This window comes from Typha angustifolia, chromosome 2 (genome assembly GCF_048772165.1).
Source record: "Typha angustifolia cultivar Huaian chromosome 2, ASM4877216v1, whole genome shotgun sequence".
In the NCBI taxonomy this organism is placed as follows: Eukaryota; Viridiplantae; Streptophyta; class Magnoliopsida; order Poales; family Typhaceae; genus Typha; species Typha angustifolia.
Genome location: NC_133240.1, coordinates 5,398,040 through 5,416,126, shown reverse-complemented (window position 1 = coordinate 5,416,126; position 18,087 = coordinate 5,398,040). Strand labels below are relative to the sequence as shown.

Here is an 18,087-nt window from a genome sequence, read left to right as displayed (position 1 = left end):
TGATTAACGTTTTAATAGTTAGATATATTTTTTGCTTTAATTGCTAAAAGAGTAAGTTAAAGATTTTTATATATATACAACGCTTATCAGTTTAGTGTTTTAGGACCAGAAAAAAAATGCTAAACTAATCAGAATTTTTGCCTATGGAAAAAATATTGATTAGTTTAATTTTTTTATTAGGACTATAATGAATTAGACTCCATTTAGTAATAAATTTGAGGGTAGTCCGTTTTGAAAAAAAAGGGTTAATTACACTGACATCCACTAAAGTATATCTGATTTTCACAAAGACCCCCTAAATTTTTTAGGTTACAATGTCCCTCATAATCTGAATTTATTTTAGTTTCACCTTTCTGTTAGTCTACCGTTTATCTTATTGATAGACTTAACCTACGTGGCATACATAATAGATGAAAATAACTAAAATGCCCTTATTTGGAGGGAAAGATGTTAATTTTATTTTGGCCCAACGGTAATGGACCAAAATACCTTCCACTCTCCTCTTTCCTTCTATTTCATTTGGCCAAATAACTCCTTGCTAACCACCACTTCCTAGCCTTCCTTGGCCCGTTGCCTCCTTCTCTATAGCCAAAAGGGCCTTAAGACCAAGACCACGTAGTGGTCCTCCATGACGGCTCATTCGAGATCCATGCGGTGAATCCTCCTCGTAGATAGCCACGCGGTGTGGATTCTTTGTAATGCCCTCGCCCGGCACGGGCACGTGCTTGCCCACTCGCCCACACTGCATGCACGGCGCATGTGACAGGACGGGCGAGGCCCGTCGCCCATTAATACACCTGTGTTCACATAATCTATCATACTATAAATCATGACATTATCAAGTTAAACCTGTTAATATATCCATATCTACATTCATAATAATCATACTAGACAGGTACATAATCTGGCAGGACCCACACAGGCCATGACAAACCATCAAGATACAACTAAAACCACTTATACACAAGTACATTATAATTCGATCTATATTATACAAATCATCATCTATACAATGGAGTATAAATATCAAATAATTGTACAACTTAATATCTAAATAAATTATTTTCTATATCATCTCACGTCTATAGCTTACTTTATCTTTGTTCTAAAATATCTTTTTAGGATATCTCAAGTCGCTATCACGTACCATAATATCTTAGGGAGGTTAGAAAAGAAATAAAAAGAGTCATGAGCTAAAGGCTAAGTGAATAGACCTTACCTTAAATCAATGATATCAAACAGAGAGTAAATCATGTACTGCATAATATGAATCACATAGAAGTATTATGTCATGAATGAGTATAAAAATGTATCATCAATAACATATGAATAAAATGTAGATATCATATCATAACCGATCAAAGTATATAATTCTCAACAATGTATAAACAATCTCCATGTCATACAATTATCATAATTATCTATCAAATATGACACATATGATGCATACCGACCATGATCATATTATTATATCAAATGCAACCGTATATGATGTATAGACCACTTGATCTCTTCTTGGCTTTAGGGGCTTTTGACCTGAGATCCACCGTCAGTTCGTTGCGACGACCCGGTCTGGGTTACCTCTATTGTTTGATCCTAGTGCCAATGGTGCCCACCTTGCCTCGCCGTCTTTCCTGCCTAACGCCTGGAAAGGTAGAAACAAGTGGAGAGAATAGATGTTCCTTTACGCCCGACGAGCTTGTCTTGACTGGATCGCAGCCCCTCCTCATTAACGTTATCGCCAACGGCGAGGCCCGTCGCCCCCACGGGCAAGGGTGTCGATAGGTCTCCACCACAACAAGATCGCTGTGGAGGGAGTGGCACAGGGGTCGCGCCGCATGGGACGGGGAGGCTATGGCGAGCTCGTTGTTGTCGCCCTCCCACTTATGCGCCACCGCTACTGCTGTCTTTAAAGAAGATCTCATTCGTTGCGGTCGGCACTGATGCTGCTGATAGTGAGGCAAGGGAGGAAGATGGGGAGATGAGCAATAGGTAGTGGTTTGAGATGAGCAATGGTAGTGGGGTAATTTATTCTAAAAGTTTTTTTTAAGTTAGTTGAGGGTCATTAGGTAATTTCATAAATTAATTTTTTTGCTGTATAAATTGATGACAAAAAAACTTGTTAGGGTATAGTTGATCATTACGCATTTTTAGTCAATATTGTTACCTGTTTCACTTTTCTCTAAAAATAGGAATGATATTATAATCTAAAAAAGTTTAGGAGGTTTATGTGAAAACTAGGTATAATACAGTAAGTATCAGCATAATTAACCCTAAAATAAATTTATTACAGCGTTAGTTTGGTCATCCTTATGCATTGGAGTCTGGGGACGGTTGTTTGGTGCTCTGAGAAATTTCTCGTTGGTAAATTACCTCCTCCTTGGCGCGTGAGCACTGAGCACGGATTTCCACTCATCCGAGGCAGTGAGGCGAGACGGAGAGAAGGATAAGCGGGAAAAAAAAAATGGAAGTCCCCTCGTCTCTTCTTCATCTTCGAATCCACCACCCATCTCTCCCTCCTATATCCACTCTGAAGAGATCCTGCCATCTCCTCTCCCCACCTCTCCCTCTCCTCTCTCTCTCCTCCACGTCCCTTCGATCACTCTCTCTCATACCCAGGGCGGCGTCGCCGGACGCTGGAGAAGGCGAGAACTCATCCTCCGCCGCCGCGGATCCGCCTCCGAAGAGCGCCAGTGGAAAGGCTACTGGTTTCGGCAAAGGAGTAGCGGTCGAATCGAAGAAGAGGCGAGGGGGAAAGGAGAAGGGTTCGGTGATACGAAGGTCGCCAATCCAGAGGCCTTCGGTTCTCTACTCGAAGGATAAAGAAGAAGAGCAGCAGCAGCAGCAGCAGCAGGGTGTTAACGAGAGCGCGTTCCTTCTCACTTGGTTGGGGCTCGGGATTCTTATCCTCGTCGAAGGCATCGCCTTGGCGGCATCAGGTAGGATTCTGAGTCTTGATCCATTGGGCGTTTAGGTTTTGGTACTTGTGTTCGATTTCATTGTTTCCTGATGTTCGATTTCATTGTTTCTTGATGTTCGATTCGTGCGGGCGTGATGAAATTTGATTATATATAATGGAGACTTTAATAAGGTTCCGGTTTTTAAGCTCCTACAAATTTTCAAAGTTGAAATAATGATATTCCTTTGATTACATTGTCATCTTATGATGAACTCACACTTGATCGTAATTAAAACTCCATTTGGAAACCCCAGATCCTTAGAAATCAATTAATTTGGAGTTCTAATTTCTCCAATTACATGAGTGCGGTCCTACAAATTCTGGTGTAGACTAGTTTATAGCTTTATGAGGCTCTTTAATCTGCAGCTCTAGAAATTCCTATAGATATACTGAAGGCTTTGTGATTTGAAGAGGGTGTAGCTGTTGGAGTTTGGGCGGATTTAGAGGAAGTGGTAAAAACAACATCTCTATTCCGGTGAAATTGTGAAATATAGTGGTAAAACAACCTACCTTGGAAAACAATAATTGCACATCCTGAGAAAGATTTCTCTTCTTAACACCAAAACTAGAAAGCCAATCTTGATCAAAACTTCCAAACCAATGTCTAAAATTGAGAATCGTGCAATGGCTAACCTTGTAGCACTCCATTGTGCTTAAAATTTGAAGTGCATCCTTCTTTGCTGATAAAAATAGTGATGCAAAATTTTCTCTCTGCAGGAGTTTTACTTCCGGCTATGTTTCATCTGACTCTGATCTTATATGTGTACCATAGATGAACGCAACCATTTACTAAGTTGTCATGTTTTCCCCATATAGTGATTGATGTTTTAGGAATTAGGACAGTTTGAAGACTTCTTCTACTTAGAGTAGGTTATATTGTGAGTAAGGTTCGTTTTCTTGTCTAATGTCTATCATTCCTCTTATACATTTCAGTAGACCGAACTTCACTATTTCTTGAACCTAGTACCAACTTCTAGAGGGTTGACTCTAGGATCAGCATCTGGGAATTGTTTGATCTTTATGTAGAAGTTTAGACTGTTTAGTACCTCTCATCTCTCATTTCTACTATATATTTGAGCCCATATTCATAGAAAAAGAAAAACAAAGGACACTTGGGTAATGGTAATGATGACAATGAATCATTTGTAGATTCCTGGGTCTTTGGAACATTCTTGAGTCCCATTATTTATCACATCAACCATGAAGTCTACCAATTCTGCTCCCCAATTTCCTTGATCAGGCAGCAACAAATTAAGTTTACTTGCTTTAGACTTATTATAAGGATTTCTTACTCTGATTGTTTGACACCGGAAATAGCTCTTGATAGGTCCTTTTATGAAATAATCTCGTAACATGTGCAGATAACGTTTCAAGATTTTGCATGCTCACCTATCAAATTCCTTCTTGCATTGGATTTCAAATTAGAGAATCACTAAAAGCATGAGGATGCTGCAGGCACGTGCATGGTACCTGCCATTTCTGCAGGAACATGAATGCTTTGCACATAAGTACCTTAGGTTTCTATTACTTTTGTTATCAACAGTGTATTGAAAAGCAGAAAAGGCGACCGCCCCGCCATTCTGCCTAGCGTTCGTAGAAGGCGGTTTGCCGCCTTGGCGGGCCGCCTGAGCACCAAAAGGCGCTAGTAGGCCGCATGGCCCAATAAGATGGGTTGGCGGTTCAGCTCGCCAAACCGCCTTATCGGGTTTTTCTATAGTGAATCGGATTATCCAATATCCACTAAAAAAACTAACCATTAACTATTAATATAAAATGCTCTCTCTCTCTCTCGCTCACTAAAATTCCTAAATCCCTAATCTCTTTCTTGCTGCGCTCTCTTTCGCTGCACCCTCTCTCTCTCGCTACGCCCTCTCTCTCGCTGTGCCTGCTCTCGCTACACCTCTCTCTAACTTGCGGCAACATTCTCTCCGACTCTCTCTTCCATGGTCGATTGCAGAGGTATGGGTCTCTCTCTCTCTCTCTCTCACAATCTCACTCTCTTTCACTCTCTTTCACTCTCTCCCCCCTTCTCTCTCTCACTCCTCTCTCACAGTTTCACTCTGTCTCACACCGAAGGGTTTTTAAATTTTTTTTAAATTTTTAATTCTGTCTAAAGTAGTTAAATCTTAATCTGTTAGTGACTTAGTGATTATTTGATAATAATCATAATATGTTCGTTAATTAGTTAATCACTTAATAGTTAATGATTGTTAATTACTTAATTTAGAAATTAATTTAGTAATTATCTGATAATATGTTTTTTAGTGTTTCTTATTATTTAGTTCCTCTAGTTAAGTTATTTAGTATTTTGGTTTAGAATTTGCTGCTATTTATGTATTTATGTTATTATGGTTGTGAATTGTGATTATGTATATTATATATGTTTATTTATTTTTTTATATTAAGAATGTTAGACTCCCTTGTCACTCGCCTTCCGCCTAGGCGCTAGGCGGTGGGGTGACCGCCCACCACCCGTGGCCGCCTTTCAAAACACTAGTTATCAAGATAATAAGAGAGGCTTCTAGTTGGTTATCAAGATAATATGGGACCTGGCTTAAGTTTATTAAGCTCTTAATCATTTACTTCCACAGTTCTTTATGAAATAAAATGGAATAATTATGATGAAGTAAGGAATAAGGATAACTAAATTGTAGATCAGGTCTTAATGTATTTAACTCAGAATTGAGATGTTTTAAATTCAAATATGTGGACATAAGAAAGTGACAAAAAGCATAATGACCTTCAAGTTAGAAATAACAAAAGCAAGAAATTCTATTTTAGTAGAGAACCTGATATAAGATTATGACTACGTCATATAAGTGAAGGTTTTGAGTGTCGGGGTCAGTTGTCCAATAGTCCGATATGTATTGGCCATATTAGTCCCCCGTAGCCGCTATATCAAATGATTTTTAAATTACATAAATATTCTAGAAATTATTTTAAAATGCACAAAAATGTCTAAAAATTTAATAAAAAATGGTAGAAAATAGGAAAAAAATTATTCACATATGATGCTTAAAAACAAAAAACAAAAAAAAAACACTCATTTACTCAAAACCATGATGAATTTTGAGTTGGATTCTATAAATTTTTGTGCTCGTAATTATTGCTGCAGAAGTGAGATGAAGAGAAATCTCTTTTCTTTGTTATTTGTAAGAAAGGGAGAGAGAAAGAGAGTTAAATATAGGGGAGAAAGAGGAAGAGGAGAAATGAAAAAAATAAAAAATAAAACAAAAAAATAAAAGAGAAAAAAACACTCATACGAGTTCACAAGAGTATGGAGTTGCCGGAGGAACTCGTTGAATCAGTCATTGGATGAGCTTGATGAAATATAAAGGGTGGGAGGAGAGAGTGTGTGTATGTGTGAGAGAGGAAAAAAGTTAAAAATTTGGAAAAAGGCAATTAGAGACATCAATAAACCAAATATTTGAAAGCCCAATTTAGTCAATGTGACTGATCCCAATCTGGCTAATCAGGATCAGGATCAGGATCGATCTAAACTACAAACCTTGATTTAAGTTGCTCTTGCTGATCTGAGAGGTTAAAGTTTGGGCTCTCTCGCTATTGCCTAAAATTTGTCATGTTTCTTTTTTATGCTTAACACTTTATTATATCTATTCTCAGTGACTATATAGCATATTCTGATAACTCGCTGTTGCCTAAAATTTCTCATGTTTTTTTATGCTAACACTTCATCCTACCTATTCTCATTGACTATATAGCATATTCTGATATTCATCTAGCCTTTTCATGGAATCTCTGTACTCTATAGTTGCTTCGTTTGAGCAGAACTGGTGCCTCCTAATACTGCAAATGAGCACCAATTCTGAATGCCTTGCAGAGTAGTTAAACTAAGTTATAACATAAATTGATTCTCAACATTTTTATAATCTGTTGTAAAATGTCATGTTGGAGACTGGAGCTAGCTAATAATGTAAGAGATTTTATACTATTGCTAATTCTATGATGAAGGATTATGGAAGGGTACAAGCATTCCAGGACTTCTATTGATACAATATTCACAAGCAAGTAATAAAAAGGATCTGTAATCCATCAGGTTTCTAGTATTTTGAGTAATGGTGCACCGCTAAGGCACCTTTTCTGAATGCTGACAGCTCTTCTAATGCAAGTGTATTGTGAAATAACGGAGGCCACTTTATGGATCAAGGCATCTGTTAGTTCCTAGTGAGGAAAAATATACTGTTTTGTAATCATATGGCAGGTCTTCTATGCAAGTCTATCATATTGGTCCTGCAGTTATCCTGTCACTGAGTAACTAGAATATCACAGCCCCTACATTCAACATAAGCACTTATCTCCTTAGTTTCCAACTTTTTATTAGCTTGGTTAACTTGAAAAGGACTTACAATAGAGTCACAAGATTCTGATTTTCACCCTACTGAAGAAGATCCTACTGTGCATATGTATATTTGGTTTGCATAACCCTATGTTTTCACTGGTGCAGGCTTCTTGCCAGAGGAGTGGGATAATTTTTTCGTTAAATATCTTTATCCATCCTTCACTCCAACTGTAGTATTGTTTGTCTGTGGTACGGTTGCATATGGGGTCATCAAGTACCTCCAGGGTGAGAAAATGAAGAGTTGAATGTTGTGCAGAGGTATGATCGGCTATAAATATTAATGTTAATAGGGATGTTTTGTTATTTTGCTCGCTTCCTTTTTGGAGCCACTAAACTATTTTTGACTACTCTTGAGTTGATGTGAAGTAAGGTTTAAGTTGTATAGTCTCTCTGAAGGCATCACGTGATCTTACATCGTGGGAACTAAATCTACTCATCGATAAAAAGGTTCTTGTATGCAACTATGGCTTGATTTCTGAGTATCCACAAAAATGAAGAAGCAACAAAGGAAGTAACTGTTTGTCTCGGTTGAAAATTTTCCATTAGGTCAGTTATCTTAACTTGTTACTTTTGTGAGTTGAGTTTGTGATCAACACTGGATCAGTTACGGTAAATAAAATGCTGTGATTTTACTCCTTTTACATGCTGTTGAGTCATGGAATAGGCCATTCTTCTGTATTTTAGACTAGAAATAGGGTTCCTTGGGGACAGCTTCAATAGTATAAAACTATTTTTGAGGTTACTTTGGAGTGGCCTTTGCAGTAAACAAATTATAATGATTTTTCCAGAAGCAACTAAAAATATATAAGGTCATAGCAAATCAGACCGAGAGTGTGCTCGATCAGATAGCTACTCTTGTGGAAGACATTAATCACCTATTTAATAACTGAATATAACTGTGAATGCTTAAGCTGAAGAAAAGATCTTCTGCGGCAGTAGAAACAATATATTTGCTGAGTTGTGATATGACAATCTTGTTAAGAAAATAGTTTACTCCACAACTTGAGTCTTTGTAGCATAGTGTTCTATGATGGAATAAAAATTAGATTTACTTCAAATCTGTAAGGAATGAAATCTGTTCTTTGTTCTTCTGATAAATTTGTCATTTTAGCAGGCCCACAGAAAATATAGGAGCTACTGAACTGCAACAAGCATATGATTATCAAATTGCTCAGTCCTATCTAATATATCTTTTAAGCTTTTATGAAGTTTCAAAAAGCAACTGATGGATTGCAAATACATTGATGGTGGCAGATTTAGTAACACCAGATTATCTTTTAACTGATGCCTAGGGCTGGTATTGATAACTTTTGAATTGGTGATTAGAGATTTTCATGGATCTCCCTGACACAAATATGCTCGAATCTAGAATTTCTTCAGATTAATCTTGTGAAAAATGGTGAGATAGAGAGTTCTCTAAAATGTGTTATGATTTCTCCAAAGATCACCATCTGAGGAGGCATACCAAAGATACTAAGGTATTGTTTGATTTCATGTGTTTCAAGATACATTATATAGTGTTAAATAAAAAAATTTAATATAAACAAAAGTCTTTTATTTTTTATTTTTTTATTAAGGTTAAGAGAATGTGTTTTGACTAAGGTGGAAGTCAAAATGCAACATATGAGCCCAATTTATCTCTTGAAAATGGTATTTCATGAGATCCATAAACTAATAATTAGTTTTTATATTGCACTTTATATATCTAGATGAAAGCCATTTGGATCTTTGTGTTAGGAGACGCATGTGTATTAGGAGATGCATCTATATTAAGATACCGCATCTAGGAAAACAAAGTTTGTTTGATTGGCTGTACTTTATCATGTTGTCTCTGGTAAACAGTTGCTTGTTTCCCTGCATACTGCATTGTTCATTTGCACATAAAGATCTATTACTTGGTGACTTTTTGGATTAATGTTATTTGATCAAAGTTTGTTAAAATAATGGCTTTTGTTGCATGTATATCTTCTCAAATCATTATCTACTTGTGCCAGATCCTCCAAATTAATATCTATGCATATACCAATCTAAAATCCTTTATTTATATGCAAGCCCCTTCTAAATTGTTATTTGCTTGCATATTTCCTCCCTAACGGAGTGCCTGGAAGTGTCAGCATATTGAAATGGCACAAGGATACAGGGGTCCTTTGCTCTCATATTTAAAGATGCTACCTTTTTCATTAGTGGATTCTATAATCAAAGTTGTTTGCTTAACTATTTGATCCCAAAAAAAATTAAAAAATTGTTTGTGCTTTGACTGTTCAGACGACCCCAACTTTGTCTGTCAGCTGAAGAGTCACCATATTGGTTGGATTGTGACACTAGTTGGTAGTTGATGAAATATGTCACTAATTGAATGATGATATGCAATGCCAAAAATAGGCTTGCTTAAAGCTATACAAACCTAGCAATGTTTTTTAAGGAATCACTGAACTTATGAGTGGTTTATGGCTAAGCCCCGAACTCGGATTTGCTCGTCTTAATATTTTTTAGAAAGTAAATTTGATTAGATATGAAAAAGATAAAAAGATGTTTAGTTATTGAATCAGTATAGAAATTTCTGACCGCTTTTAGGAGGATTCTTAAATTTAAAACTAAAGGTTACACTTTGACTAGCAAGTTGGTGAATTGCAAATGGCTGCAAAGTCCATTTTGGAATAAAATCCGGTAAAAGAAGAGGGCTTCAGAATTATGATTACATCATGGGTCATGGCAATATAATTTAATTCTGCTAGTTTTATCGGCGGATATCCGAATATCTAATATCTTTTGTTATACTTGAATTCTACATTTGCAAAATTGTCAAAATCTGCATCTGGATTTGAATCCCAATTAAATTTGGATTGGATATGTAATCAGGTTGGACCAGAAATTATCCTACTCTTTTCATCCTAGATGAAGGGATTATGCTTGAATAATTGCTAGATAATAAGAGTTATGCACTTAAATGTACGATATACGCAATTAGAATGGTTCTACACTTGTGAATAGGGGGTTTCAAGTAGTAGAGATGATGATCTCATTGATGGGTGGCATCTTAAATTGCATATTACTCTTCTACGCTTTATGCCATAAATAAGTCTTCAATTTGTAGACATAAACTTATAGATGACATCTTCATTGACGTATCAGGCTTTTGCCCAGCAGTTCCATCTCTATACGGAAAGGGTTTTGACCTAACTAGTTCTGTTCTAATTTTTTTAATTAAAATAAATAATTTTTTAAATTTATTATTAAAAGGGTTTTAATTTAGAGTAGTTCTAACAAAAATGTCGAACTAATCAGTATTTTATTACTAACCAAAAACACGGGTCTTAAAAAACTAAATTGATTAACGTTTTATGTATATAAATATCTTTAATTTAATTTTTTAATAATTAAGAAAATATATTGCTCGGCGATAAAATATTAAATTGATTAGCATCTCTTAAAATACTGATTAATTTAATATTTTTATTAAAACTACAATGAATTAGATTTTATTTAATAATTATATTGAGTGATAATCTATTTTAAAAAATAAATAAATAAATAAGGCTTCTAGTTCGGTCAAAAACTCATGGAAATTGAAACATAATCATAAGAAAGCAATCGGACAAGATATGCTGATATCATATGACATGAGCCTCTATTTAAACTATTGGATCACAATCCATTGACATCAAAGTTACAGTGTTTTTAGAGCATTGGGTGACCATCGAAGTCCAGTGGTCAGAATTTTTCCATCATGACCATTCGGATTGTTTGGTGAATTTCTATCAGAATATTGTATATGTGTGACTTAGATTGATATGTTTCTTAGGAGGGTTGGTATACACACTAGCATCAAACGGTAAGATGGTGAAAGCAACGTACCTAATCCTTTTCCCAACTACTACTCGTCCATTTTAGGGGATTGAAACTTTGACTCGATATAATAATGTTTTAAATCGATTTTAATCTAGGGATTTTTTTTTTTAATATCTATGAGCCTCCAGTGTTTCTTATTTAATGTTATAGAATGCCATTATAAGTATTTAAACACTATTATTATTATTATTATTATTATTATTATTTTCCAAAGAGAATTCTTATGTTTGTTCATAATACTTTATTATAGTCAACATGCCATTTTGCACCCACGTCTTAATCAAATTGCATCAAAGGTGGTGGGAGATTTTGTGAAGAGAGGAGGGATCAAATTAAAATTTGAGTTGAAAACATGAGATGTTTGTAGTCCCTTTTAAATAGTAATTCGCTGAGCTAGGTATAAATGGACTTTTGAAAATTCTATCGTTAGGGTATAATGCTTTTATTTTTAAGTTTTAAATAAATTTAGGAACCAGTTACCAATACTAAACATAAAAAAATAAAATTTGAAATCAAATATATTAAAGAAGAAAAAAAAAGATGAGAGTGTTGGATTGTTGTTATATTTAAGATGCTTTCTCGCCTCTTATTTAAATAAATAGGGTTTTAGATATGTATTCATTAGGAATAAATATATTTTCTATTTTGAGTAATTAGAGTATTTCTTTAGACGAGGAAAAATAAGTTTTTACGGTGGGTATGCATACACCCGAAAACTCCGTTCAAATATTTTCTTAAGGAGCTTTCTAATTTTGTGTTCGAACACTTTTATTACTGTTCAAGCGGCCTCTATTTTTTCTCTTTTATTTTTTTTATTTTTCTTTATATATATATATGTGTGTGTGTGTGTGTAATTATATAATTATATAATTGTTTAATTATGACTCTCAAAATAGCTTTGACATGAAGTATAAGACCACATCTCCGGAGATGCAATCCACCACTCTTCATTCTAAAGTAATGTTGTACTAACTTACCAAATTTCTAGAGGGAACGATTACCTACCGTTTAAGTACTTACCCTTTTATGCATGCTTTTTTATATTATTAACAAAATATCCTATAATTTTCGAGAAGAAAGCTAAGGGTTCCATGGAGGATCTGGTATCGTTGATCAACCTATCCACCTCGAGGCTTTAAAGACATGTGCAATTTGGACTTGTGACTTATTGATCTCTTTGGCCAGTGTTTATGAGTTGGTGGGTTTAGAGTATTTGGTTTGATTGGTTGGCTTTCTAAATGCTAGTTTGAGGTAAAAGTTGAAGATCCTGATGTTAGACTTCTTTACCACCGTCCCTTCACCATCACCTCCTCCTCTAATTAAACTTGGGCTCGATCTGGCTCGCCTCGAGTTGAATTGAGCCGAGTCTAAACATCAAAGTAAGACTTGAGACTAATTTCAACCCAAGCATGAGTTGGAGCCGACTCGCTTAGGCTTGGCTGATTTACACACTTACTATGAGCTAAAAACTCAATGTTATAATTCTAATAAAAATATTTGGGCAAATTATAGTTCACCACTTTTGGTTTGATTTGATTTTTTACTTACTTTCGTATACTATAAGAACTTAACTCTTTTGATATAAACTAAATTACAATGGTTCGAATTTTCACCCAAAATTAACAATGATTTAATTTTTTTCTCACCATAAACTATGCAATAACCAAACTATTCGTATTATCTCAAATCAGACTATATTTTTTTTAGAGTTAATTAAATCTTTTAAGCGGGGATAAATTAAAAATGGGCCAAATGATAAGAGAGTAAATTATAATTTGCCCAAAGTTTTAATGTCTATTGACTATTAAATGCACCTCCTGTCTCTAGGTGCATGAAAGCACATCTTATGATTAAATAAAGTAGGAATAGTTTTATTACAGTGATCGACTAAACTAGCCCAGTTCCAAATATTATTATCAAAACAGATTGCTCTCATAACTTTTAACCAAGAGGTTTATTTTACTGTAATCCTAACTTATGTTTATATCAACCGCTGATTAGTTTGATATTTTTATTCAGCGCTAAAATGCTGAGCATTTTAATGTTTTATTTGTGGGAATCAATTAAAACTTTACTTTTATATAAAAACACTTATTTTGATAGCAGTTTTTACTTTAGAAATAAAATACTTACGAGTTCAATATTTTTTTGCAAGGCTATAGTAAAACAGACTCATTTTAGTGATAAATTAAGGGCCAATCTATATTAGTAAATAAAATTTCGAACGGAGCTAGTTTAATCAAATACTATTAAATATAAGTTATTTTTGGGTTTAAAAATGGTTAAGAAGTCATGAAAAGAGAGAACTACTTGTATAAAATTTTTACTTCACCTAAGACTTATTAATAATTTAAATAGTTCTATATAAGTCCTTGAGTTAGAAAATAACATATGTTTGAAAGTTGTGCGACTAAGCGATTTTATGAACAACTCATAGAGTTTATATTCCAACTTCTAACTTTCTATACAAACAAACATTTTGCCCATCACTTTCTCTTTATATATTTTAACAAAAAGAAGAAGAAGAAACATAGAAGCCCTACAGCTTAGTTGCTGAGTACAAAAGAATACTTAGCTCTTTCTTAAACTATAGAATTATGCATGTTTTAGGTGAAGGAAACCTCGCTGCCGACTGGGAGGCAAAGCGAGAGAAATGTGAATCCAAATATGTTTTGATGGGACCCGAGGGCCCAATCCCCTCGGACCTGTGTATCCGGCTTGCAGCCGAGTCCCCCTCCCAATGGGGGTTAGGTCAGTTAAATAAAGCTCTGATTTAAACAAAAAAGAAAAGAAGAAAAACTTATCCATTTACATATTCATAGATCCAAGTTTTCACAATAATACACTTGGAAGACACTGGTAGCCAATGATGGGCTGCCACGTCCGCTTTCTCTTAGGTTGCTGCCCATTTTACTTTTTATGCAATAAAAAGCTACGCAAAATCCAGCCTAAAATGACAATTAAAACCCCAATAAAGTAGGCAGCAAAATATAGACAAGAATAGGCGCAACTGGTCAAACGAACACGAGGCAGTCGTTTCCTACCCACTTCCAACGGCCAGGATCTGCCCATCTCCAATCCAACGGCTGTCCACTCTCCCCTCATCCTCGAACCTACCGCCTCAGCTCCCATTGGCCCCCTATTTCTTTTATATTACTACCCAAAGAAAGCCTCCTAAACCTCTCACCTCTCACCTCTCTCACCTCACCAACCCATTAGAGAGAGAGGGGACAAAAAAGGAGGAAGTCATCTTTAGTCTTTGAAGCAAAAGCTCGAACAGTTGGTAGCCATGGCCGCCTCCTCCTCCTTAACCGCCTCCCAATCCCTCCTATCCCGCTCCATCTCCTCCCCCAAACCGGCCCACCCGGACCGCCTCCCCCTCCTCCCGGTTCGGTTCGGCCTCGGCTCGCTCGCCGCCGGCCGCGGCGTCGGCCTCCGGTCGTCGCGTCTCCCGGCCTCGCAGCCGAGGCGGCGCGTTGGCACCGTGAGGGCCGCGGCGGTGGAGACGCTCCAGGGGAAGGTGGCGACGGATGAGTTGGTGGAGAAGTCGGTGAACACGATCCGGTTCTTGGCCATCGATGCCGTGGAGAAGGCGAATTCCGGGCACCCGGGCTTACCCATGGGATGCGCACCAATGGGGCATATACTCTATGATGAGATGATGAGGTACAATCCTAAGAATCCGTACTGGTTTAATCGGGACCGGTTCGTGCTATCGGCTGGACACGGGTGCATGCTCCAGTACGCGCTGCTTCATCTTGCTGGTTATGATAGTGTCAAGGTGAGAGAATTTTGTTTCCTGAGGCTAATTTTTAGGTTTGACCAGCAAAAACATAAAGATAGAAGATGGAAACTTTATCTCGATCGGGTCTTCTTTCTTGTCTTCAGTGAGTTGGATCTACCTCTGCAGTGAGCAATTGGGATCGATTTGAACAGATAAATCTAAGTTTGCCTTTTCATAAAGTTTAGATCTTGATTGCTTAAATCTGTTACTGTTTCATGCAAGAGATTCTGCCTTTTACCTTGTCTTTTGCATGTTTGGGACAAATCGGCTTTTGTCATCGTCAGTCTCCAACTCCACTGTAAAAGGGGAAGCAAGTGAGAGATGATAAAGCTGGAGGAATAGATTTTTGTTTAGATATATTTTTGTTCTTGACCATGTTGGAGCTCAGATCTAATAACTTGAGTGGAAAATTCTTCAGTAATGATGAGTTTATTTAGGAACAATTGATTCAATTAAACATTAACCAACTTGTTTCAGCTGCTTTACATATTAGTAGGGTCTGGTATCTGCAACTTAAATTTAAAAATGGTTTCTGTCTGGAACTGTGTGTTTGCTTGATCGTTCTATTTTGTTCTCTTTTTTTTTTTTAATAATCTCGAAGCTTCTGATGGTTTCAATTGGGTATATAGGAGGAAGATTTGAAGCAATTCCGCCAGTGGGGAAGCAGGACTCCTGGTCATCCTGAGAATTTTGAAACCCCCGGAATTGAAGTCACTACTGGTTTGCTGCTTTAACCAAGCTATTATGTCCCTTTTACACTACTAAAGGCTGCATCCACAAAATGTTGAGAAATATTCACCTGCCATGGTGTCTGTTGAATGGTGCAGGTCCTCTTGGCCAGGGTATTGCAAATGCTGTTGGCCTGGCACTTGCTGAGAAGCACCTAGCTGCTCGTTTCAATAAGCCTGATAATGAGATTGTTGATCATTACACGTAATTTTCTGTGGATACTCTTTACCTTTCCTTTATCTTTACATCTAGACTTCATCATGCCTATCCCTAACCTGATACATGAATTTCCTTAGTTATGTTATACTTGGGGATGGTTGCCAAATGGAGGGCATATCGAATGAAGCCTGCTCTTTGGCTGGGCATTGGGGTCTGGGAAAACTGATCGCATTTTATGATGACAATCATATCTCCATCGATGGAGATACAGAGATTGCATTCACAGAAGATGTAAGTGCCCGCTTCGATGCTCTTGGATGGCACACTATCTGGGTGAAGAATGGTAACACAGGCTATGATGATATCCGTGCTGCAATTAAGGAAGCAAAGGCTGTCAAGGACAAGCCCACATTGATCAAGGTTCGTTTGTTTGTCTGGTTGTACCAGTATCAATGGGTTGTAGTTGTGTCATATGGAGTTGTAGAATCTTATTAAATCATTGCCTTTTCAGGTGACAACCACCATTGGTTATGGATCTCCAAACAAGGCAAACTCATACAGTGTACATGGGAGCGCATTAGGTGCTAAGGAAGTTGATGCAACTAGGCAGAACCTGGGATGGCCTTATGAGCCATTCCATGTACCTGAAGATGTGAAGAGGTCTGTAAATGTTGTATTAAATTTCTACTTAGCTGACCAAACTAAATCATCTAGACCTGATCAATCATTCCATTTAACGTGTGCAGTCACTGGAGCCGCCATGTCCCAGAAGGTGCTGGCTTTGAAGCTGAATGGAATGCCAAGTTTGCAGAGTACGAAAAGAAGTACAAGGAGGATGCAGCACTTCTGAAAACTATCATTTCAGGAGAGTTGCCTGCTGGATGGGCTGATGCACTTCCGGTAAACATTTCTCCCAGCTTAACATTTTCGTGCTATTGTAACATAGCTATAGTGTGAGTAAGCATTATATGCTGGAAATATTCAATATTATTTGCTTGTTTCTTCTGTCCAGAAATATACTCCTGAAAGTCCAGCAGATGCAACTAGAAATCTCTCTCAGCAGTGCCTGAATGCTCTTGCTAAAGTTCTTCCTGGGCTTCTCGGAGGTAGTGCTGATCTTGCATCTTCTAACATGACATTGCTGAAGATGTTTGGTGACTTCCAAAAGGACACTCCAGAGGAGAGGAATGTCCGTTTTGGTGTGAGAGAGCATGGGATGGGTGCCATTTGCAATGGCATTGCCCTCCACTGCCCTGGACTTATCCCATACTGTGCTACTTTCTTTGTCTTCACTGACTACATGAGGGCTGCCATGAGGATCTCTGCTTTGTGTGAAGCGGGAGTCATTTATGTGATGACACATGATTCTATTGGTCTCGGAGAAGATGGACCAACTCATCAGCCTATTGAGCATCTGATAAGCTTCAGAGCCATGCCCAACATTCTGATGTTGCGACCAGCTGATGGAAATGAGACTGCCGGAGCATATAAGGTTGCAGTCCTTAACAAAAAGAGGCCATCGGTCCTAGCACTCTCCCGTCAGAAGCTTCCCCACCTTCCTGGAACATCTGTTGAAGGAGTTGAGAAAGGAGGATATATCATTTCGGACAACTCGTCAGGTAACAAGCCTGATTTCATTCTCATGGGTACTGGCTCAGAATTGGAGATTGCTGCAAAGGCTGCAGATGAGCTGAGGAAGGAAGGGAAGACCGTCCGTGTTGTGTCACTAGTTTCTTGGGAATTATTTGATGAGCAATCAGATGAATACAAGGAGAGTGTGTTCCCTGCTGCCGTAACGGCAAGAATAAGCATTGAGGCAGGGGCTACTCTTGGATGGGAGAAATACGTCGGAAGCAAGGGCAAGGCAATAGGGATTGACCGGTTTGGAGCAAGTGCTCCTGCTGGGAAAATATACAAGGAATTTGGCATATCAGCAGAGAATATCATCTCAATAGCCAAAAGTCTATAAGATCAACTCACAACGTTCCTTTCCTTCTGGTTTAAATGAAAGCAGTGAAGTGTCCTGTGGGGAAAAAGGGCAGCATAAGCGAGTCAAGGCCATTGGCCTCTAATAAATGGTGCCTGTCACGCTGAGTTCTCTAGTTTTCTTTTCCTTCTTATTGTTCAGGAAAATGAGCCTGATTTATGGATTATTATTTCTGATGCTTGTGTACCGAACTGTATCCTCTGTTAGTCTTTAATTTTGGCATGCTTGAGTAAAGATGTGGTACTGAATCTTTTACTTCA

The 18,087-nt window shown here is 37.3% G+C and overlaps 2 protein-coding genes across 2 annotated transcripts; both read left to right on the top strand.

Moving 5' to 3' along the window:
- Positions 1 to 2,387: 2,387 nt before the first annotated feature.
- Positions 2,388 to 7,971, top strand: LOC140776407 (protein LPA2). The gene is made up of 2 exons (XM_073120117.1): positions 2,388 to 2,939; positions 7,425 to 7,971. Exons 1-2 carry the CDS (start codon positions 2,465 to 2,467, stop codon positions 7,562 to 7,564), a joined length of 615 nt encoding a protein of 204 aa, XP_072976218.1. The 5' UTR covers positions 2,388 to 2,464; the 3' UTR covers positions 7,565 to 7,971.
- Positions 7,972 to 14,342: 6,371 nt separating this feature from the next.
- Positions 14,343 to 18,087, top strand: LOC140768516 (transketolase, chloroplastic). The gene is made up of 7 exons (XM_073108821.1): positions 14,343 to 14,949; positions 15,582 to 15,672; positions 15,780 to 15,885; positions 15,978 to 16,260; positions 16,352 to 16,500; positions 16,587 to 16,740; positions 16,853 to 18,087. The coding sequence occupies exons 1-7, from the start codon at positions 14,458 to 14,460 to the stop codon at positions 17,807 to 17,809; spliced, it is 2,232 nt and encodes a 743-aa protein (XP_072964922.1). The 5' UTR covers positions 14,343 to 14,457; the 3' UTR covers positions 17,810 to 18,087.

Bases quoted from the DNA above. Each gene is read 5' to 3' on its own strand.
- LOC140768516 (XM_073108821.1), top strand. From the start codon at position 14,458: ATGGCCGCCTCCTCCTCCTTAACCGCCTCCCAATCCCTCCTATCCCGC. The intron at 16,261-16,351 runs GTTCGTTTGTTT...TTGCCTTTTCAG, and splicing joins ACAAGCCCACATTGATCAAG to GTGACAACCACCATTGGTTA. The intron at 16,501-16,586 runs GTCTGTAAATGT...TAACGTGTGCAG, and splicing joins GTACCTGAAGATGTGAAGAG to TCACTGGAGCCGCCATGTCC.
- LOC140776407 (XM_073120117.1), top strand. From the start codon at position 2,465: ATGGAAGTCCCCTCGTCTCTTCTTCATCTTCGAATCCACCACCCATCT. The intron at 2,940-7,424 runs GTAGGATTCTGA...TCACTGGTGCAG, and splicing joins CATCGCCTTGGCGGCATCAG to GCTTCTTGCCAGAGGAGTGG.